This window comes from Pelodiscus sinensis, chromosome 10, assembly GCF_049634645.1.
Source record: "Pelodiscus sinensis isolate JC-2024 chromosome 10, ASM4963464v1, whole genome shotgun sequence".
Lineage (NCBI taxonomy): Eukaryota > Metazoa > Chordata > Testudines > Trionychidae > Pelodiscus > Pelodiscus sinensis.
The window spans coordinates 29,745,485-29,768,614 of record NC_134720.1 but is presented as its reverse complement, the minus strand read 5'-3'; the positions used below and the strand labels follow the sequence as shown (position 1 = coordinate 29,768,614).

At 45.5% G+C, this 23,130-nt stretch overlaps 1 protein-coding gene across 2 annotated transcripts in view; it reads right to left on the bottom strand.

Moving 5' to 3' along the window:
* The window catches only part of GMPS (guanine monophosphate synthase), an 83,977-nt gene that overhangs the window by 12,458 nt on the left and 48,389 nt on the right, over nt 1-23,130 (bottom strand). For both annotated transcript variants that reach the window (XM_075937754.1, XM_025184864.2), the window contains exons 14-15: nt 21,364-21,494; nt 1,232-1,404 (exon numbers count right to left, since the gene is read on the bottom strand). In XM_075937754.1, coding sequence (XP_075793869.1) covers nt 1,232-1,404; nt 21,364-21,494 — 304 coding nt within the window. The remainder of the gene's footprint in view (nt 1-1,231; nt 1,405-21,363; nt 21,495-23,130) is intronic.

Sequence of the window (23,130 nt, the reverse complement as noted above, 5' to 3'; positions counted from 1 at the left end):
GAGACATCAAAGCTTTATATATAGCACAAAATACGTATTTAAGACTTTAAATTAGAAATTTATACTCTCAAATAAAATGAAGACCCTCCCCATTTGTACACTAGAATTGTTAAAATGCAAATATATTAAACCATCTGGCTATGTCTAGACTGGAATGATTTTCCGCAAATGCTTTTAACGGAAAAGTTTTCCATTAAAAGCATTAGCGGAAAATAGCATCTAGATTGGCACAGACGCTTTTCCGCACAAGCACTTTTGCGCAAAAGCATCCATGGCCAACCTAGACGCGCTTTTGTGCAAAAAAAGCCCCGATCGCCATTTTCACGATTGGGGCTTTTTTGTGCAAAACAAATCTGAGCTATCTACACTGGCCCTTTTGCGCAAAAGCTTTTGCGCAAAAGGACTTTTGCCCGAGTGGGAGCAGCATAGTATTTCCACAAGAAGCACTGATTTTTTACGAGATCATCAGTGTTCTTGCAGAAATTCAAGCGGCTAGTGTAGACAGCTGGCAAGTTTTTCTTTTGCGGAAAAGCTTGCCAGTCTAGACACAGTCTCTATGTTTTTTAAATCTATTACAAAAGACTTCCTTGAACCAAGTCAAAGAATTTATAATCATATTTATGCTACTCTGACCTATGCAATAATTATTTCTAATCATTTAATGTGTGAATTAGCATTGAGACAATGACAAATAGTAAACCCAAGAAACTCGAAAGAGTAAGATTTAAACCATTCTTTACACATGCCATATTTTTAATAAAGCTTCGCACTACATGAAAATGGTGAAAATGACCAAAATATGCAAAGAGAGTATCTAAACATAGGGTCCTAAATCTATGTGTATGTACCTAACTAGAGTTAGTCAGGTTTTTTGAAGTGCTGAACAACTACAACTCCCACTGAAATAAATAACCTATGGCTTGAAGGTTTTGATGAATATTCTTAAGAAGGGGGACTTTTTACGACTGTTCCTTGTTTTACCAACTGCTCGAAACATCCTTATGGGCTTATTGTATGGCAGGGATCCCTCCAGTCAGAATATACTGACAAATCAAAATAGTAATCAGGAGTCAAATTTCACATAATATTTACTAACGTTTTAAAGTTTTAGGTAAAAATCATTCCCTTTTCCCCAAAAAAACCCTCCCAAAAAGCAACAAAACAGACCATGTGAAAATCATCTTGGGTTCAGGTCACAAAAAATAAACATATTTTACAAATGAACTATTACCTCTTCTGGGATTTCATTGCCAGGAGTGGCTGCAATGCCTGTCATGAAGTCACTAGTGATAAAGGTTCGAATAACCACCGATCTCTGACAGGAAGGTTGTTTCTGTAGGGGGTCTCGGTCAAAATGCAATGGTGTCAAAATTACTGGCATCTGGCTGATTTTTCCGGCATAACCTTAAGCAAAATGGCAATAAAAGCTACATATTAACATCATTGTCCTAAACGGATTTTACTTCAAATTACACAACATGCATAAGGATATATCTGATGAGGGAAGACTTTGTATCACTTTCATACTGTACATAGTAAATGCAATATACAAGAAATATATTTACATGGACAATAAGTTTTATGAGCTACCCTACAAAAACATCATGCTGGAACATTGTGATAATACTTTCACATAATATTAATATTCTATATACTTAAACTACCAATATTGCCAAATATGGTAGAAGTCCTTTTTACATAGAACATGGAATGTAGAATTCATTCATACAAATGGCTGGCTGACTTTCATTAGGCATCCCTCCTCCTATTATTCTGTATCAGGTAAGAAATAACAGAACTGGCAGTGAGTTCAGGGAGGGTTTATTCCTTCAAGCAGGGGTAACTGAAAATATTACAAAAGGGAAAATTCATATTGAATATCAGGAAGAGCTTCCAAGAAGTTTTGTGAAACAGTAGTCAAAGTGTAGTAGTACAAATCTTGTAAAAGAGGTTACTTACCTTGTCTATTCCATCTAGAGTATGCAAGTGCCCCATGCACCTGAAGTTGGAAGATTTTTACCAGCAATGTCCATTACTTAGTTACCAATAACTCAGATTAACAGAGAGGGATCTCATTGAGTAAGGGGTCGCTGACCCACAGAAAAGTCAGTCAGGGCCACACAAGTGAGATGCAAAAAAACAACTCCAAAAAATCCCAAGCCTCACTAATGTGGCCCCAACTGGGGGCAGGGAACAGAGCACTGAGACAAGGTGCTGGGGCAGGTGGTGGAGCGGGGATCTGGCCAGGGGGAGGGGAGCTCATTACTGCCTTTTTTACTGATGTAGAAAACTGTTGTCATGCGGTCTGACATCACTGAAATGTGGCAGGTTTACAAGAGTGGTAGGAATGGTTTGCAGGACTTGTAAACTTGCAGTTCTAGTAGGTTTATATGTGCATCCTGGGCTCTTAGGCAGTCCATGTCCCTTGCCTTGTATGCTCTTTTGGATTGGCACCCTACTTACAACAACAATGAAGTATCTATGACCAATGTTTTCTCAGGTGGCTCCGTCTGTTCCCCCATCACACTACAGAATTTCACGCTCTATGAGGGAACAAGACTAACTTGACCATATACTGCATACACTTTTCAAAGCCAAGGCTGCAGGCAAGAAAGGCAAAGCCTTGTCAAGGGTATCACACAGGTGCAGGAATCCATGTGATTTAGGTGGATGAGGCATGAACAAACTGACATTTGTAGGATGTATGAGCCCAACAGATCCTTTATAGACTGCAATTTGTTCTGAAGAAGATATTCCTTGACACTAACAGAGTTCAGTGGTATTCCAATAAACTTACTAGTCTATGATGGAACTAACGAGAGACATCTATGTTTATGCAAAATCCAGCAAAAAGCAGGGATGATATTGCTATCCATATCTCCCACTGAGATCTCTATATCACTAGGGAATCACTGAGATTAGGGAAGACAGATGAACCGAGAGTCCAAAAGTGAGATGCAACTGCTGACCACTTTTCAAAGTACTCTTGATGCTACTGCAGAGCCAAATGGCAGTAGCTGGTACTCCTGGTGGTTTGGACCTACAAGAGGCGGTATTTCTATATGGAAGTAGGCATCCTTTAGGTCAAGAGCTGTGAACCAGTCCTTCCCCCAGTATTGAGGTGATACCACCTTAAGGCTCACTGATGGAGGAGGGAGCTTATCCCTTGCAAGAAGAAGTTACTCATCTTGTGCAGTAACGATGGTTCTTCGAGGTGCGTCCCCCCCGTAGGTGCTCCACTGTGGGTGTCGGGCTCGTCCTGGCACCGCAGATTAGAGATCTTTTAGCTGTTGTCCACCGGACTGCACATGGCCGGTGGCCATCTTGCAGCTTTTCGCACCGTTTTCAGTCACGCGGTTAGGCTCCCGCCAGTTTCTCCTAATCATCAAGGTCTGAAAGACATAAAGAACAGACTCCAAAGAGGGGAGGACGATGAGTAATGGAGCATCCATGGGGGGGGGGGGACACCTCGAAGAACCATTGTTACTGCACAAAGTAACTTCTTCTTCGGGTAGTTTCCCCATGGGTGCTACACTGTGGGTGACTTTACAGCAGTAGCTGGAGTAAGGCGAATTTGGAGTCACTGGGTTGCTGCCATGGAAAGTACTGTGGTGGCTAGAGCTGCATCAGTCACAAGAATGTTTTGTAGAGCGTAGCGTTTTGCAAATGTGAAGTCCGAGAATCAGGTGGCCGCTCAGCAAATGTCCTTTAGGGAAACTCCCTTGAGGAAAGCTTCTGAGGTGGCCATGGCTCTAGTGGAATGGGCCGTGAGGGTGTGTGGAAGTGGAACATTCCTTAACTCATAGCAGCATCTGATGCAGGAGACGATTAATCTGGAAATTCGATGTGAGGAGAGTGGGCAACCCCTGGAGCGACAGTCCATCGAAATCAGGAGATGTTGTGACTTCTGCAACTCGCAAGTCCTTTCGATGTAAAAAACCAAGGCCCTGCGGACGTCAAGGGAGTGTAGTCTTGATTGACGCTCCAAAGCGTGAGGTTTCAGATAGAATATGAGTAGAATAATCGGTTCATTTATGTGGAAGGAAGAATTAACCTTAGGTAAAAATGACGGTTGGGAATGCATACAATAGATGACCCCAGTTGTAGAGGAAAGCATCGCCCTTGAATGCTTGACCAATGCCCGCCCTCGAACAATATTGTACGTATTTTGCATTGTACTGAGTGGCAAAGAGGTTGACGGCTGGGTGACCCCATTTGTCAAATATAGCACGAAGTACGTGCGGGTGTATTTCCCATTCGTGCTGCTGGGAAAATCGCATGCTGAGTGCATGTACCATGATATTGTCTTCCCCTGGCTGGTAGGCTGCTGTGAGGGTCACGTTGTGTTGTCTGCAGAAATTCCACAGACAGACCACTTCCATGCAAAGGGAGTGTAAGCAAGCTCCTCCATGTCTGTCTATGTAATAAACTGTTGTGATGTTGTCCATTAGTATCCTCACCACTTGTTTGCGAATAAGCGAGAGAAAGTGTCTGCAGCCACTGCAGATAGCTCGTAGCTCCAGGAGGTGTATATGGAGGAGGGATTCCTCGGGGAACCAGCGGACTTGGACTTGGCTGCCTTGCATGTGTTCTCCCCATTCCAGCAAGGAGACATCTGTTGTGAGCTGAACTGTGGAATGATATACCTGTCAACACATTGTGAGGAATAGTCCACCAGTTCAGGTATTGCCTATGGTGGGTACTGTCACCATCCTGTGCATGTCGTGGCTGACGATAGTCCGACTCGAAGGACCTTGTATTGGTAATGGTTGTTGCCTACTAGGCAACGAAGGAATCATCTGTATGCCGGGTGAATGGTAATATGGAAGTAAGCGTCCTGTAAATCGAGGGATGCAAACCAGTTGTCTTGTTCCAGTGCCGGTATAATCGTTGCTAGTGTCACCATTTTGAAGCGTTGCTTGCGGAGATATTGATTCAGCTGTCGAAGGTCGAGAATGGGTCTCCAGCCCCCTGATTTTTTCTCTGTTAGAAAATAGTGGGAGTAAAAACCCCTGCCTTCGAACACCTCCTGAACCCTCTCTATTGCTCCTATGTCAAGTAGGTGGGCCAGCTTTTATGTGAGAAGAGGTTCATGAGATGGGTCCCTGAAAAGGGAGGGAAAAGGAGGAGTGGAAGGAGGTGGGGACACGAATGGGATCACGCAGCCTGATGTTATAAGCTGCATGACCCATCGGTCTGATGTTATTGCAGCCCAGTGATGTTGAAAGGGACTCAAACGATGGTGGAAGAGCAGTTTGGTGACATTGCCGCTGGGCAACAACTGGATGGCATGCAATCCCTCGATGTTCCTGTCAAACCTGCTGCTTGCTTAACTGGTGATGGCCTGGTTTAGGCGCCTGGGGACGACGACGCCTTACTCTCTGAGGGTCATATTGTCTAGCCTGAGGTGGCACATAGGAGAAAGGCCTCTGTTTCTGGTAGGGTGCATACCGTCTTTGCCTTAAAGGTGGCGTATACATCCCCAATGTTCTTAATGTTGTACAGGAGTCTTTCCCAGAGTGGAGGACTTGATCGGTCTTATCCGCAAAGAGGCATTGCCTATCAAAGGGTAAGTCCTCCACCTTATTCTGGAACTCCTTGGGGACTGCCGCCATATGGAGCCATGAAGCCCTATGCATGACCATGGATGTGGCTGTGTCCAAGGCAATATGGAGCGCTGAATGGGAAGAGGTGTATCCTTCCTGTACGATCGCCTTCAGGACTTGGCAGTTGACCTCTGGAAGATGTTCAAGAAGAGCGATAAGTTTGGCTTAATTATCAAAGTTGTGATTGGCCAGCAAGGCCGAATAATTAACCATGTGGAGTGTCAGTGTAGCAGGAGTACACCTTACTGCCTAATAGGTCGAGCCTCTTGTTATCCTTGTCTCCAGAGGTATTTTTATACTGAGGTGCTTTGGCTCTTTGTTGGAAAGCATCTACAACGAGGGAGTTCGGTTGAGAATTGTTAAACAAGAGCTCCGTATCCTTGGCTGGGACAAAGTACTTCTTGTCCGCTCTTTTTGTTGGTGGGTGGAGCAGAGGCTGGAGTTTGCCAGATGTCATTGGCTATCTCCAATATTGCCTTGTCCAATGGGAGGGCAACCTTCAATAAGTGGGATAGATGCAGGTTCCTCAGCAGGTGATATTATTTCTGCTGGACCTCTCCCACTTAGAACTTCTGGCTTTCAGCAATCCTTTTGAACAGGTTCTGGAAGTCCTTTAGGTCGTCAGTTGGTGAGGTGTCTCCCTGGAATACGGCATCATCAGAGGAAGAAGCAGCCACATCTGTGGGGGACTGTTGGTGGGAATCCTCCGTATCTGAAAGATGGCCACTCTCCACAGTGATGTGCTGGGCCACTGCTGGTTGGCGTAGGTGGTCTGACTGTAGGTGGCGAAACAGACCTGCTCTTATCTGGTGCAGTGTACGAAGGAGCCGGTGAAGGTGATATGAGTCTTGAATGGGCAGGTGAGCTGAGTGAATGCTCCCTGGAAGTATAATGTCTACGCCAACGGTCATTGTGGTATGGTGAATACCTTCGATCATCTCTGTAGTGGTTCCTGTAGTGAGATCTTCTACGATATGAGGGAGATCTCGGTGATCTGGATCGTCCTCTTGAGTAAGATGGTGATGGGGAATAGTAGTGGAGGTAGTAGTGATGTCTCGGATGAGGGCGACATACTGTATGCAGAGTATCGTGACCCAGAAATACAATGGGTTGAGCGAGATGGTTGTACCAGTGGAGAAGGTAGTTCAGGAGAAAAGGCTTCTAGCTCAGAGCTAGAAGATGGAGGAAGTCTGTGTGTCTTCTTCCTTAACCTCTCCGATGCCGCAGTATAGTGTGTTGGTGATGCGGATGGTGTCGACCTAGGAGTCATTATGACCCAGGCATAAGTTGGTTCCGCACGTATTGGTGCCAGCAGAGCAGTGGTTGAGATGTTCTGTGCCGACGCGGTCGGTACCGGCAGTATGGGAGCTGACGTAACCAGTGCCAGCACTTTCGGTGCTGGGATGTCCGGTGCTGATGTTGCCACTGCTGACCGACTCGGTGCCGAGGGTGCCGGCGGTATCGGAGCCAATTTAGGACAAGGTGCAGTATGCACTGCTTGGCTCGGTGCCGAAGTGCTATGCACCTGCTTCTCTTTTTCTGGTCTATGGGTCACTGTCACTCCTGAGGTGCCCAGTCCATCATCCGTACTCACTTTGGTCAGTGGCAAGGAGCGAGATGGGGAAAGAGTTTTCTTCTTATGTGCCATGTTCGGACAAGCGTGGCAAGACGACTCCACTGGAGGGTCTGACTGCGGCTGAAGGGCTTTATCGAAGAGTAACATTTTGAGCCGCATTTCGCGGTCTCTTCGTGCCCTGGCCGTAAGCTTCGGACAATCGGAGCACTACTGGGGAATGTGCCCCTCTCCGAAACATCTTATATAAGATGAATGTCCATCAGAAGCGGGCATGGATTCTCTACATTCTGCGCACTTCTTGAAGCCCGGGGAACCAGGCATTTCAATGGTCTAACTAAATTTAATAAACCAACTTTTAATTTTTTTTTTTTTTTTTTTTGCGAACGTGCTAACAATAAACTAGATAACACTAAGAAGTAATAATAACCAGGGCTTGACAAACCCTGGCGAGCGCTAATCGCCAGCGCCACACCACGCATGCACCAGACTGGCACTGTGCATGTGCGAAGCACCGGTGAACTGGGTGCACGGAGCGACCGGCTGAAATCTACTCGCCACGGGCGAGTAGATTCAGCAGTTTGTCAAGCCCTGATAAAAACTATTTACAAATTTTTCTCTCTTTCGCCTCTCAGGTTTTGTCAGGATTGACACGAGAGGGAGCTATTTCTCCATCTGCGCCCGAAGACGGTTAGGAGGAACTGGCGGGAGCTGGACCTGGCAACTGAAAACGGTGCAAAAAGCTGCAAGAGGGCCACCGTGCATGCGTGGTCCGGCGGGCAACAGCTAAAAGATCTCCGATCTGCGGCGCCGGGATGAGCCCGACACCCACAATGGAGCACCTACGGGGACACTACTCGAAGAAGAACATGCTCTTCTAAAAGATAGTTCAGAAGAAAGATACGATAGGTGGTTTTGGAAGGGGAAGGGAAAGGAAATCTATGCTGTAGCTAGAAAAATGTTAAGTATTCATCTATTACCATATATCCCCAGGCTTGGGAGAAATGGGCTAGTTAACCATCAAATTATGTAAGACTAGACTTTAGTAAGGCATTTGATACAGTCTTACATGACCTTCTTATCAATAAACTAGGCAAATACAATTTAGATGGGGCTACTATACGGTGGGTGCATAACTAGCTGGAAAACGGTTCAGAGAGAGTAGTTATCAACAGTTCACAATCCTGCTGGAAAGGTATAACAAGTGGGGTTCCGCAGGGGTTTGTTTCGGGACCAGTTCTGTTCAATATCTTCATCAACTATTTAAATATTGGCATAGAGAGTATGCTTATTAAGTTTGCAGATGATACCAAGCTGGGATAGGCTGCAACTGCTTTGGAGAATAGGGTCATAATTCAAAATGATCTGGACAAATTAGAGAAATGGTCTGAGGTAAACAGGATGAAGTTTAATAAGGACAAATGCAAAGTGCTCCACTTAGGAAGGAACAATCAGTTTCACACATACAGAATGGGAAGCGACTGTCTAGGAAGGAGTACAGCAAAAAGGGACCTAGAGGTCATAGTGGACCACAAGCTAAATATGAGTCAACAGTGTGACACAATTGCAAAAAAACCAAACATGGTTCTGGGATGCATTAACAGGAGTGTTAAGAGCAGGACACGAGAAGTCATTCTTCCGCTCTACTCTGCACTGATTAGGCCTCAGTTGGAGTAATGTGTCCAGTTCTGGGCACTACATTTCAAGAAAAGTGTGGAGAAATTGGAGAAGGTCCAGAGAAGAGCCACCAAAATGATTAAAGGTCTAGAGAACATGACCTGTGAAGGAAGACTGAAAGAAAAGGGAGTTACTTACCTCGTGCAGTAACGAGTGTTCTTCGAGATGTGTATCCCTGTGGGTGCTCCACTCTAGGTGAAGGGTCGCCCTGAGCCGCAGATCGGAGCTTTGCAAAGCAGTTGCCCCCCTGTTGAGCCGCGCATGCTCAGAAGGCGTCTCGAGCCCTTCCCGCCCTCTGCAGCGCGCGGCTCAACCCCCTCCCTTTCAGTTCCTTGTCTCCGCCCGAGTAATTTAGACTCCGCGCAGAGGGAAGGAAGGGAGGGTCGTGGAGCACCCACAGGGACACACATCTCGAAGAACACTCGTTACTGCACGAGGTAACTCCCTTTTCTTCTTCGAGTAGTGTCCCCGTGGGTGCTCCACTCTAGGTGACTACAAAACAGTATTCAATATATGGCTGGAGGGAGCCGGAGTCAATGCTTAGCGGTGGTAGAGAACACCGCTGTAGCCACTGCTGAGTCATGTTTAAGTTGTGGTAGGATAGAATAATGTCTGGCAAAGGTATGGTCTGAAGACCACGTTGCTGCTCGGTAAATATCCCTTAAGGGGACATAGTTCAAAAAGGCTGTAGAAGCAGCCGTGGCTCGAGTGGAATGCGCTCGTGGTGGGCACTGTAGTGGTTTATTGCCCAGGGTGTGACACTTGACTATGCATGTCGAGATCCATTTTGAGATTCGTTGTGATGATAGAGGTGTTCCTTTGGAACACTCCGCGATGGATATAAAAAGCCTTTTGGATTTACAAAATGGTTTCGTTCTCTCCAGGAAGAAGACGAGAGCCCTCCGAATGTCCAGAGTATGCAGGGTGGCGTCATTCTGTGAAGCATGCGGTTTTGGGGAAAAGGTAGGTAGTACGATCGGTTCGTTGACATGGAATTATGTACAGACCTTTGGCAGGAATGTTGGGTGAGGTCTAAGTATGACCCTGTCCTTCGTAAAAACTGTGTAGGGGGGTTCTGCCATTAATGCCCCGAGTTCACTCACCCGTCTGACCGACGTTATAGCTAATAAGAAGCAGACTTTCATAAAGAGAAAGGGGAGTGGTACTGTAGCAAGAAGCTCGAAAGGAGGTCTGGTGAGGTGGTGGAGAACAAGATTTAGGTCCCATAAGGGGGTGGTGCCTTATAGGGTGGGTATACGTTGTGGAGCCCTTTAAGGAATCTTTTAGTGATAGGATGGGCAAATATGGAAAAGCCGTCAATCAAGGTATGACACGCTGCTATTGCGGAAAGATGGACTCTTAAAGAAGAGATTGACAGTCCTGATACCTGCAAAAATTCTAGACTTTAAAGTAAGTTTTTCGAGTGGACTGTCTCCTACTGTGGAGGAGGATGTCCTTCACTTGCTGGGAACAGTGATTTTCTATCTCCGAGAACCAGAGAGCAGCCAAGCCTGAAGGTGTAGGGTATGGAGCTGTGGGTGTAGTATCGTGCCATTGCTCTGAGATAACAGGTCTACACGGTGTGGTAGCAGGTAAGGAGGGTGAACCGCTAGCCTGTGCGGGTATGGGTACCAAGTTTGGCGGGGCCACGACGGGGATATCAGGATGACTAGGGCTCCGTCTCTGCAGATCTTGCGTAGGATTCTTGGGATTAGCGGTATGGGGGGGAAGGCATAGTGTAGGGGGGCTGTCCATTTGATTAGAAAGGCATCCCCCAGGGAATGTTTGCCAAGTCCTGCGCGTGAGCAGAACTGGGGGCACTTGGCGTTCTGGGTAGACGCAAAGAGGTCTATAGATGGCCATCCCCATTGGTGGAAGACTGAGTTTGCGACATCCGTGTGTAACTCCCACTCATGATCCGAGGTGAAGTTGCGGCTGAGTGAATCTGCTCTGGTGTTGTTCACCCCAGGCAGGTAGGATGCTATCAGGGTGACATGGTTGCGGATGCATGAGTTCCAGAGGCGGATAGCTTCCGCACAGAGGGAGCAGGAGTGGGCTCCGCCTTGTCTGTTTATGGAGAACATTGTGCAGATGTTGTCCGTTAGGATGCAGACCGTCTGATTGGCAATGTCGGAGGCAAAGTGTGCACAGGCATTCCTTACTGCCCGCAGTTCGAGGAAGTTGATGTGTAGTTGTGCCTCTGATGGGGACCACCTTCCCTGAACCCCTTGATCGTTCATATGTGCTCCCCAGCCAAGTAGGGAAGCATCTGTGGTAATCTGTATAGTGGGTTCGATTTGTTGGAATGGAAAACCTGTCAGGAGGTTGTTTGGTACCATCCACCATCGTAAGGATGCAAGAACGTTTGGTGGAATAGTCACCATCTTGTTGAGGGAGTGTCGTGACGGTATATACACACTTGCTATCCAGAGTTGGAAGCATCAAAAATGCAGACAAGCGTGGTGGACTACGTAGGTGGTGGAAGCCATGTGACCCATTAGTCGGAGGCAAGTAAGTACTGTAGTGGTAGGAGTTGTAAGCATCGCGCTTATAATTTCTTGTATAGTTGTGAAACGCTGTCGAGGTAGGTATGCTCGAGCTGTGATTGAGTCCAGGCGTGCACCAATGAACTCTATATTTTGAACTGGGTGCAGTGTTGATTTGTTTTCATTGAGTAGAAGACCTAGACGATTGAGGAGGAATGTGGTCGTATTTATCATGGAGGCGGTTTCGTCCTGTGTCGAGCCCTTTAAAAGGCAGTCGTCTAGGTAGGGAAATATGATGACATTTTGTCGTCTGAGGTACGCAGCGACAACTGCTAGTACCTTTGAAAATACTCTCGGAGCTGACGAGAGGCCGAAGGGGAGAACATTGTATTGGAAATGATCTGGGCCAAGAGTAAAGCGTAGATAGCGTCTGTGGGCAGGATCGATAGTTACATAGAAATACGCATCTTGCAGGTCGAGGGCTGCGAACCAGTCCCCTTGATCTAGCGTAGGAATGATTGTTGTAAGTGTGACCATTTTGAAGTGTTGTTTCCTGAGAAACCTGTTCAGTTTGCAGAGGTCTAATATGGGCCTCCAGCCCCCTGTTTTTTTTCTCAATCAAGAAATAGTTCTAGTAAAATCCTTTCCCCTGAAACTCTACTGGTACTCTTTCTATGGCTCCGATTGAAAGGAGTCGATCGATCTCTTGTTTTAGTAGAGTCTCGTGAGAGGGGTCCCTGAAAAGGGACGAGGTAGGGGGAAGGGTAGGTGGGGTAGTGGTAAATGGGATGGTGTAGCCTATTTGAATTATGTCTAGAACCCAGCGGTCCGATGTTATAGATTCCCATTGTGGAATGAACGGCCGTAAACGGTGGGTAAAAAGATGGCCATGTTGCGCTGTTGCTAGATTGTGAGGGAGGTATTGCAGACCCTCGACCTCATCTTCAAATCTGTTGCTTGGAGGACTGAGCAGTTGGTGGGAGGCCCTGATTAGGGCGCCTCCTCTGAGGTCATTGTCTTGGCCTAGTGTCTTCATAGGGTCTCTGTGGTCGGTTGTATTGCCCATATCTGTAGCGATTGTATGTGTTATATGGGGTGCATCGTCTGCGTTTGAAAGGCGGTGTGTACATGCCCAATGTGTGAAGTGTGGTTTTCGAGTTCTTACTGTTGTGTAGCATTTCGTCTGTAGAAGCTGCAAATAGCTTTTGCTTATCGACTGGTAAGTCTTCTACTTTGGGCTGAAGTTCTCAGGGAACTCCAGACGACTGTAGCCAGGAGGTTCTGCGCATGACTACCGCCGTTGCTGTAGTCCTGGCTGCGGTGTCAGCGACGTCCATTGCCGTTTGGAGAGTAGTGCGAGCAATCATATGGCCTTCATGCACTATTGCTTTCAAGACAGATCTTTTGGATTCAGGGAGATGTGGTATCAGTTCTCCCAACTTCAAATAATTATCGAAATCATGATTCGCTAAAAGGGCAGAATAATTTGATATTCTTAGTTGTAGGGTAGAAGAGGAGTATATCTTCTTGCCAAAGAAATCTAGTTTTATGGTCTTTGTCCATATTGCCATTTTTCTATTGCGGTAACTTCGCTCTTTGCTGTGCGGATTCAACAACTAAGGAGTTGGCTTGTGGATGTGTAAACAGGAAATCGTTGTCTTTTGGTGGAATGAAGTATTTTCTGTCAATCTTTTTATTAGTCGGTTGGATGGATGCGGGTGTCTCCCACAGATCCTCAGATGTTTCCATGATTGCCTCGTCAATTAGCAGGGCAATCTTACTATGTAATGTAGGATGCAAGTTCTTTAACAAGTGATGTTGTTTCTTTTGCACTTCTTGGAGGGAGACATGCTGACTTGTCACTACTCGCTTGAATAGTTCTTGAAACTGTTTGAGGTCATCAATCGCTACTGTATCTGCTGGTATAACTGCATCGTCCTGTTGGGCACTTAGGTCGTCAGGGTGTGTGATGCTTATTGATTGAATATCAGATTCATTGTCCGAAATTCGTTCCTCCTCCTACTCCTCCATGTGTGTTGCAGGAGGTAGGGGCTGTGGATGAGGCAGACTCCTTCGAGATGGTGTGGAGTGGGCTGAGGACCGGTGTCTGTATGGGTCCCAATGATCCCAGGGCCCCCATTGGGGTGGGTAAGGTGGGGGTGGGTAAGACCAATAAGGGTGCCATGGGCTTTGTTGTGGTCCAGCCCTATGATAGTAGGAATGAGACCTCCTTGGCGACGTGTGTCGCGAAGAATATGTCGTATGTCGGTCATCATCCGGTAAGGGAGCGTCTTGCAATAACACTGGAGACATAGATCTGGGAGGGGAATGCCTTACAAAGGACCTCCCAGGTGAGCAGTCAGTGGGAGGCAGGCATGAATGCTGTTGCCTGCTGTGAGTGTCAGACGCTGTTTGAGAGTGCTCTGTAGCAGACTCATGGATCTCACTGTCTGCTGCTGGCGCCGGTGTAGAAGTATGGTTTGCAGTTGCAACCGGTGCCGGCTGTGCACGGGGTCTCTTTTGTTGCGGTGCCAAGAGTTTGAGTGGCACCGTCCCTTTAAGCAGCACCGGAGTTTTCCGCGGTGCCGGGGCTTGAAGCTTTTCTTTCCGCCCCGGGTTGTTAGCGCGTTCCTGGGCTCTGAGGCAGCACGCACCGGTCCCGGTGCCGAACGCGAGGATTTTCCCTCTGCTTTGCTAGCAGGGGTCCTCGGACTTCCTTGCCCCTCTCCCTGAGTCTTTGGGGAGGAAGAAGGTAGGAGAGAGCGCGACGGTGAGGCTCTCTGCCTTGTAGTTTTTGGCGGTGGGGGGGTTTCATGCTGTGGTTCCCCCTGCTCTGTAGGCTGCAGAGACTTTTCAAACAAAATCATCCTCAGGCGGAGCTCTCTATCCTTTCTAGCTCTCTCTGTGAGGGAAGCACAGTGTGTGCAGCTGTGGGGTTAGTGAGTTTCCCCCAGGCACTGAATACATTTTGTATGGCCATCAGAAGCCGGCATAGGCTCGCAGCACTGCTCACATTTTTTAAAGCCTGAGGAGGCAGACATAGTTCGGAGATTCTTATTTCTTAAAAGTGTTGGTATTCTCAGTGTTTTATTTATTTGTGACTGTTGTGATAGTCCTTTCCTTTCATTTTATGTGGTTTATATGTTTTTCCAGCTGAGGAGCCGGTCTGAGGTGAGTTTCAGTCCCCGAGGGGAGATTTTGTTGTCAGTTTCGTTCTTCTTATAAAAAATTGTTGTTATTATTTTAAGAGAGAAAACAAGGAAAACTAACTTGGAATATAACAGGGGGAAAAACTGTGGTAACCTAACTAATGGAAATACAGTCTGAGAGACTGAGAGGGAGCTCCTGCTCGCTCCGTCCGCTGACGACGGCGGTCCAAGAGAAACTGAAAGGGAGGGGATTGAGCCGCGCGCTGCAGAGGGCGGGAAGGGCTCGAGACGCCTTCTGAGCATGCGCAGCTCAACGGGAGGGAAACTGCTTTGCAAAGCTCCGATCTGTGGCTCAGGGCGACCCTTCACCTAGAGTGGAGCACCCACGAGGACACTACTCGAAGAAGAATTGGACTTGTTTAGTTTGGAAAAGAGACGATTGAGAGGGGACATGATAGCGGTGTTCAGGTATCTAAAAGGGTGTCACAAGGAGGAGGGGGAAAACTTGTTCTTCCTGGCCTCTGAGGATACAACAAGAAGCAATGGGCTTAAACTGCAGCAAGAGAGGTTTAGAATCATAGAATCATAGGACTGGAAGGGACCTCGAGAGGTCATCGAGTCCAGCCCCCCGCCCTCAAGGCAGGACCAAGTTCCGTCTACACCATCCCTGACAGATGTCTATTTAACCTGTTCTTAAATATCTCCAGAGAGGGAGATTCCACCACCTCCCTTGGCAATTTATTCCAATATTTGACCACCCTGACAGTTAGGAATTTTTTCCTAATGTCCAATCTAAACCTCCCTTGCTGCACTTTAAGCCCATTACTCCTTGTCCTGTCCTCAGAAACCAAGAGGAACACATTTTCTCCTTCCTCCTTGTGACACCCTTTTAGATATTTGAAAACCGCTATCATGTCCCCGCTTAATCTTCTTTTTTCCAAACTAAACAAGCCCAGTTCATGAAGCCTGGCTTCATAGGTCATGTTCTCTAGACCTTTAATCATTCTTGTCGCTCTTCTCTGTATCCTTTCCAATTTCTCCACATCTTTCTTGAAATGTGGCGCCCAGAACTGGACACAGTACTCCAGCTGAGGCCTAACTAGTGCAGAGTAGAGCGGCAGAATGACTTCATGAGTTTTGCTTACAACACACCTGTTGATACAACCTAGAATCATATTTGCTTTTTTTGCAACAGCATCACACTGTTGACTCATATTCAACTTGTGGTCCACTATGACCCCTAGATCCCTTTCCGTTGGACATTAGGTTGGACATTAGGAAAAAGTTCCTGTCAGGGTGGTTAAACACTGGAATAAATTGCCTAGGGAGGTTGTGGAATCTCCATCTCTGGAGATATTTAAGAGTAGGTTAGATAAATGTCTATCAAGGATGGTCTAGACAGTAATGGGTCCTCCCATGAGGGCAGGGGACTGGACTCGATGACCTCTCGAGGTCTCTTCCAGTCCTAGTATTCCATGTGTCAGGGTTTTTGGTCAACAGAATTGCATCTGGGGAGCTTTGCTGCTCTAAAGGGCCCCGTATAGATATTTCTGTGTGGGAGTTTTGGACTGGAATGTGGTGCATTAAGTGTGCCCTGCTGAGGTCTCTGCTTTTTCAGCAATGGTTCACAGGCCCTCCGGTGGCAGAAGGGCACAAATATTGGTCTGGGCTTGTAAGATTGTGATGCATATTTTCTTTTTGGAGATGTACATCTCCAGAGAGTGGATGGTTGCCTAGAATTTTTCAATGAATGTAAGGAACCACTGGTCTTCTCACTTAACATTTCAAAAAGTCTCAGGGAGGTAGCCGTGCTAGTCCCTGCAGAATTTCCCATGTGATACAATTGGGCATCTTGAATTATTGATGGGTACACTAGGCATATTATCTTGAACATCACCTATTAACTATTATACAGTAATCTTGTAAATGTACTGTTACAGGGTCACTTCTGGGTTGCCATGTCATGTTAATCCTTTTTTAGACTGCAGCCAAAGATAAGAGATATATAGTATTTAGGATATAAACGTGAAATGTAAGTATTAACTAATTTTGTAGAACATTATTTAGCTTAGCCAAATTAGACTTCAGGATAAATCGGCATAAGTTAATAACATTAGAGACTTCCTTAAGGTAGAACTGCCTGTTGCTATGGTAATAAAGCAACAAATATTAATGAATATAAGAGGAACTAACGAACAAATTAGCCTGTGAAAAATGGGGAAACCCAAAAGCAATGGAAGTTAAAATAAGGAAAAGGTGTTAAAACCTTCATAAATCTGTATGAAAGTCAGTGGGCATCAGACTAACACATAAGGAAAGTTGTATCCCAGCCTCAGCACCATGAGAAATGCCAGGATTATGAGCACTGGTGTTGGTTATGGTGGAGATGATGAATAACATTCTGAGTTTATCCACAATACAGGGAAAGAGCAATGCAAACATGCATTATCTCCTTTACCTGACTGCAGTGTGTGGACTGTTTTGTTAAGTTAATAGAAATTATTACAGAAAGAGCACTACATAGTTTCTGTTGTGCATTGTGGAGGGCTCCCCATGAACCCTCTACAGTAGTTGATGTTAGGGGCTGAACTCATAGGCTGTGTCCAGACTCAGGGGTTTTTTCGGGAAAAGTAGCCTTTTCCCGAAAAAACTTCCCCTGCGTCCAGACTCAAGCCGCGTTCTTTCGAAATTATTTCGAAAGAACGCGGCTTTTCTTTCGATGGCGGTAAACCTCGTTTCACAAGGAAGAACGCCTTCTTTCGAAAGTTTCTCTTTCGAAAGAAGGCGTTCTTCAATGTAAATAGGGCTTCCTCGAAAGAGAGCATCCAGACTCGCTGGGTGCTCTCTTTCGAAAAAGCGGATTGCTCTTTCGAAAGATCCGCCTGCAGTCTAGACGCGATCTTTCGAAAGAGGCTCTTTCGAAAGATGCTTTCGAAAGAGCCTCTTTCGAAAGAAGCCTGCAGTCTAGACATAGCCTCACAGACTGGAGTAGATGCAAACCCTCATCTTGGAAAGGGTAATTGGTTAAACACAACCACAAATATGGTTTATAAGGCTTTATGGAACTAAGCAGAAGTCTTAACAATCCTTGGCCTTTAGGTCTTGCATTATAGCTGCTTTTATACCTAATACACACTCAAATTCTTGTCCCCCTTATACTTATGTAACGCAATCCTGCTTATTCCTATACCTACAGCTCAAATCTACTAATCAATAGGGCTCCGTGTCTTTCACAGAAGTTGTAGACATCACAGATTCTATAACTTTCCTCGACTGCTGTGACTTTTGCAGTGGCCAGTATGGCTGACCGTAGGACTACCCAAGCAGTTGGTCCTGGGAAACAGTCATTGCTGCAGTGGCTCAGCAGCCAGCTGCCCAGGTGGCCTCAAAGCCAACTACACCAGCCACTGCTGGAATGGGGCCCCCAGGCAACTGACCCAGAAGACCGCCCCTAAGCAACAGCCAGTGCAGCTGACCTTGGGGACTGCCTGAGCTGTGGTCCAAGGGGAGGCCACAGCAGCCTCTGCTCGGTGGCCCAACTGCCAACAGGCTCCCTGGAGCTCCCCCTTCCTAAGCAGGCTCCCCTCCCAGCAGCAGTCTCCTAGCCCCCATTAAGATTAAGTCCAGGATATTTATGGAAAATCATTCATGGACAAGACATGGGCCATGAATTTTTGTTTTCTTCCCCTGACTTGTCCATGACATTTACTAAAAATTCTCATGATTGATTACATATAAATTAGCCACAACAAAAGGTAATATAATCAGATGATTAGCTACACTAGACAATCTTAGCTAGCTTTAAGATGGCCTCATAATGGGAAGCATCACCTGTGCCACTTAATAAATGTATCATTTTCACATAGTTATCCTGCAACTATTGAGAAGAATCCAGTCAGAAACCATGCCTGCAGATGGAGAGTGTGGACTCATGGATGGTGTATGTGACCTCCGTTCTGAGTCAATATGCAGGAGTGTGGGGAAATGCCATGGCTTCTTTGTGGACAAATGCATCAGACACAGATACCATGTCTGTCTGGGCCAACAGGGAGTGATTACTATTACTATGGACCTGTCCTGCTTTATCCTGTTGATTACTCGATGGAGAACTGGTATTGGTTAGAACGCGTATGATAGTGGTGAACTCCTTGTTATTGTGAACGCATCCCCTAGAAAGTACATTCCAATGCTCTCACAAGAACAGTACTTCTTGTGGGTACTAGTTGCAAACAAGTCCACAACAGGGAATCCCCACTGACTGAACACTTCTAATAGGAGATTGGTATCGATCCCCCATTCATGATTCAAACTGAAGTTCTTGGTAAGGGTGTCTGCCATGGTATTGAACTTGTCTGGCAAATAGGTGGATCAAAGGTGTATGTTGTATGGGACACACCATCTCCATAGCCAGACTTCATACAGAGGTGGTATGACTAGGCTCCATCCTGGCGGCTTACTGTAGTACATGGTTGTCTGATGGGCCGTAAAAATGTATACTTTTTTTGCAAATTAGATGTAAAAGGTGTTGGCAAGCATTGTTTACTGCCCTGCCCTAGGGATGTGAAGGACTAGTAGACTAGTCGACTATCCGATAAGCAAATGCTTATTAGATAGTTGACAGGATAGTCGATGAGTCGCTTCCCACTCCTTGCTGCCTCTATCAAATAGAGGCAGCAAAGGGGGGGGAGGGGAGGTACTTCAAAACAGCAGCACTGCTTGAAGCCTGGGGCCAGACCCCGGGGGGGCTCCATGTGGTGCTGCCACTATGAAAAGCCACATGCAGCCCGTTGCCAGCTAGGGTGTCCCCAGGCTGCACACAGTGTTTCAAAGTGACAGCGCTGCATGGAGCCCAGGATCAGCTGGAGACTCTTCAGATGACCCTGGGCTCCGTGAAGTGCTGCTGCTTTGAAACGCTGCGGGGAGCCCGGCATCAAGCTCCTCCTAGCATTTCAAAGCGGCAGTGCGGCATGGAGCCAGGGGTCAGCGGGTAAGTCCCCAACTGACCCTGGGCTCCACGCAGTGCTTTTGCCTTTGAAGTGTAGCAACAGCCCTAGAGTTTCTGCTATACTTCAAAGGCAGAGGCAAACTATCAACTAATCGAACAGTCAATGCAAACTGCAAAGTCGAATCAATTATCCAATACTTAACATCCTTATCCTAACCTCTACTATGTTTATGTGCAACTTGGATTCCTCTGGGAACCATTGACCTTGCACCTTCTATTTGCCCGATGTGTGCACCCCAAACCAGGACAGATGCATCTGTGGTGACAGTTATGGACAGTAGTTGAAAGTGGAAAGGTGCTCCCTTGCACACATTGACTGGGTTTGTCTACCAACCTAAGGACTGTTTCACTTTGATAGGAATTGACGTGGTTTTGTTGATACTGTGGAAATCTGGCTTGTAAACTATTCTTAGACACAGCTGCATGGGTCTCATGTATAATTTAGCATGTTGTACCACAAAGGCAGCTGCAGCCATGTGACCCAATAGTTGAAGGCATAGCTTTGCAGTGACTTGGGGACTGCTCTGAGCCATTCTTACCAGTTCCGTGATTGTCTGAAACCTTTATTGTGGAAGAGAGGCTATTGCCACTGTGCAGCCTAGGTGGGCTCCTATGAACTCTAATTTTTGTGTTGGTGTGAGTTTGCATTGTTTTAGATTTATTTGTAAACCTAGGCTCTGAAACATTGACATAGTCAAGGTGACTGCATCTTCTGCCTCCTGATATGTTTATGCTTTTAACAGGTAGGGACTCCTCAGCTGATCCCAAGTTCTAGGGAAATGCCATGCAGAGCCTGGGATCAGCTGGGGAGTCCCCAGCTGACCCCAGGCTCCACTGCCCCTTTCAATTGACAGCCCTAATCTTAGCACATTCAGCCCACTCTTCACTATTGAGCCATCACTTCATATTAATTTGTTATGTTTCAAACCCTCAAAGTAGACTAATGGATTGTTCAGCTTAAAGCAGGGGTGGGGAACCTAAGGCTGGGGGGCTACATGTGGCACCCATCTTGTCTGGATCTGGCCCCTGAAGCTCAGAGCTGCCCACCCAGCAATAGAGAGCCCACGCTGATGATCCAGCCTCCCCTCCTCCCCCGTCCCATTCTGGGGCTGGAGCACACAAAATCTACCAGCCTCCCCGCCAAGGTTCTGGTGTGCGTGAGGAATGTGCAGAATATCTTCCTCCTTCTCAGTCAGGGACCACCAAGTCAGTGAGGGTTTGGTTGGGTTTTTTTGCTTCTCACTTGTGTGTAGCCCCCGACTGATTTTTCTGTGGATCAGTAGCCCCTGACCCAAAAAAGGTTCCATACCCTGGCTTAAAGAAATACCTCAAACTTCAGATAATAAGTAATATTGTCTGCTCTCAGCAGCTCTGGCTACTCTTATTGAGAGGTTTCTATTATTTAATATTTTAAATCATCTCTCAAACATTTAATATTTGGGTAAGAAAAGATGATCACTACAAGTGAAAATGGCAAGATCATCATATGTAATTTCATATCACTGATTCATACACACAATTCCACAGAGAAATGGAAAGTGCTAGAGGAAGATACTGTTGCTCAACAAACCAAGGATGAATTCATAATCAGGCATTATGTAGTGTCAAAAATTCATTTCTGAGGTGATTTCTGTAAGAATAATTTTAAAGACTCTAAATTTCATTCTATTTGGACGACATCTAGTAACTCAAGCCATTCATTGCAGGATAAGAAATAAGTCAACCACCATATTAAGTAGTGATTATTTGAAAATACACAGCACAGTTCTTGAATATTCTGGCTCAAAACATGTAACTACATACTGATTTAAGAATTACAAGCATTTTCTGATAAGCATAAGTTCATGTATCCAGGCTAAATACTTACCAGACTCCCTGAGAATATTATGAGCCTCAAAATCAGCTTGGCGTAAAGTGCTGAGGACTCCGGTTGTCAGGAAAGTGGGTGTAACATCCATAGGAGGTTCTTTGACTGGTGGACCGAACACATATACAACTCTAGGAGGATAAAGTAGATTGTAGAAAAATACATTTTATGCCTAAAGAATTAAAAAGGTTGCTTGGAGATTATATCTTTACTGTTTCAGTGAAGCACACGAGACCGAGAAATTTTAAGAGTATGATTTTTTTTAATCTTGACCCTTATCCACAAACTTTAATTTTAAAATAAAGACAAGACATTTCAGCTGGATATATCCTGTAAACCCGATGTACCTTTTTCTATTTTTGGAACTCAAAAGCTATTTATTTTATTTCCTACATACAGTGCCAATAGCTCTAGGCTTGCTTTTTCCTGTGAACTACACAGAAATGCCCATTTATTGATGTTATTGAAAGCATTTTTCAACTGATGGCAGTGAAAGTTCATATTGTTTCAACAATATACAATACACATTTTACATTTGCATTCTGCTTCTTCTGAAATCTCCTTTGAAGAATCAAAGCCTGCTTGAGGAGGCTAACCTCACAGTTTGAGAAATAACACACTGTGAATGAACAGTTCTATTGCTATTTATAAATCTCTGGTGATTTACTAATTATTTATAAGTAATACACAAGCTTTTTTCTTCCTTGCTCTAGAATAAGGTGAAATATGGATAAAGAACTGATGCACAACACAAATTAATACATCCTTAGCAGGCCCGCCAACAGCAATTGTGGGCCCCAATGCAGAACAGTGAATGGGCCCCCTCACCACACACACACATATTCATCTAACATTTGTTGGCATTGCACCTACATTGGCTGGTGCCCAGCAAGTTGCTGGCTGTGCTGTTGGGTGTGCTCTTCCTGCACAGCCAGGACTTCCACATGCCCAACCAGCTGCCTTCACCATTGCCAGTTCCAGTCCTATGGCTAGGAGCTCTGCAGCTCATTTGGGTAATTTAAATGGCCTGGGACCCCCCGTCACAGTGGTAGTTATCTTCCCTTCTCCCCTCAGCAGTCCTGATCCTTAGTATATGTTACAAATACTGTAAACCTTGATATTTAAAGGAATTATGTCTTTGACATGCCTAACAAAGCCGAGCAGAGAAGTACTCAACATAAATCTGCTATATCAAACTGAGACTTAAAGTAAAAAAAAATCAAAACACAAAAAACAAAAACCCCTCTGCAAATAAATAAAATGAAAACACAATTTTTGTCCAAATAAACTCAAATTATGGGCAAGCATAATTGGGTTTTTTGGGTTATAGAATAAAAACTGCGAAGTTATGAGGTTGGAAGACTATTTTAATAAACTACTCAAAAGTCAACTTTCTCCTCTCCTTTTAAAGCCCCCTATAAATACAAAGGAGAAAGTTTGAGAATCATGTACTAGGCACCATACAACACCCAGAGACATAACAAAACTGAATGAACAGCAGTAACATTCAGTTATGCAGTCTATAATAGACTACGGCAACACATACAAATATGTTAAAAAAAACCATTATACTTATAAGTCAAACACACAAAAATTAGGAAGTGCCAGAAATAAGGCTGGTGCTGTGCATAAACATTATGAGATAGTATGTAATCACAACTATTTTTTCCACAGGAACTCTGCCTCATTCACAGTTCACAAATCTGTTTTGTTCTTGTGCAGCTTTATGCCTTTTTGTGGCACATTATTCAAACCTTATACAAAATT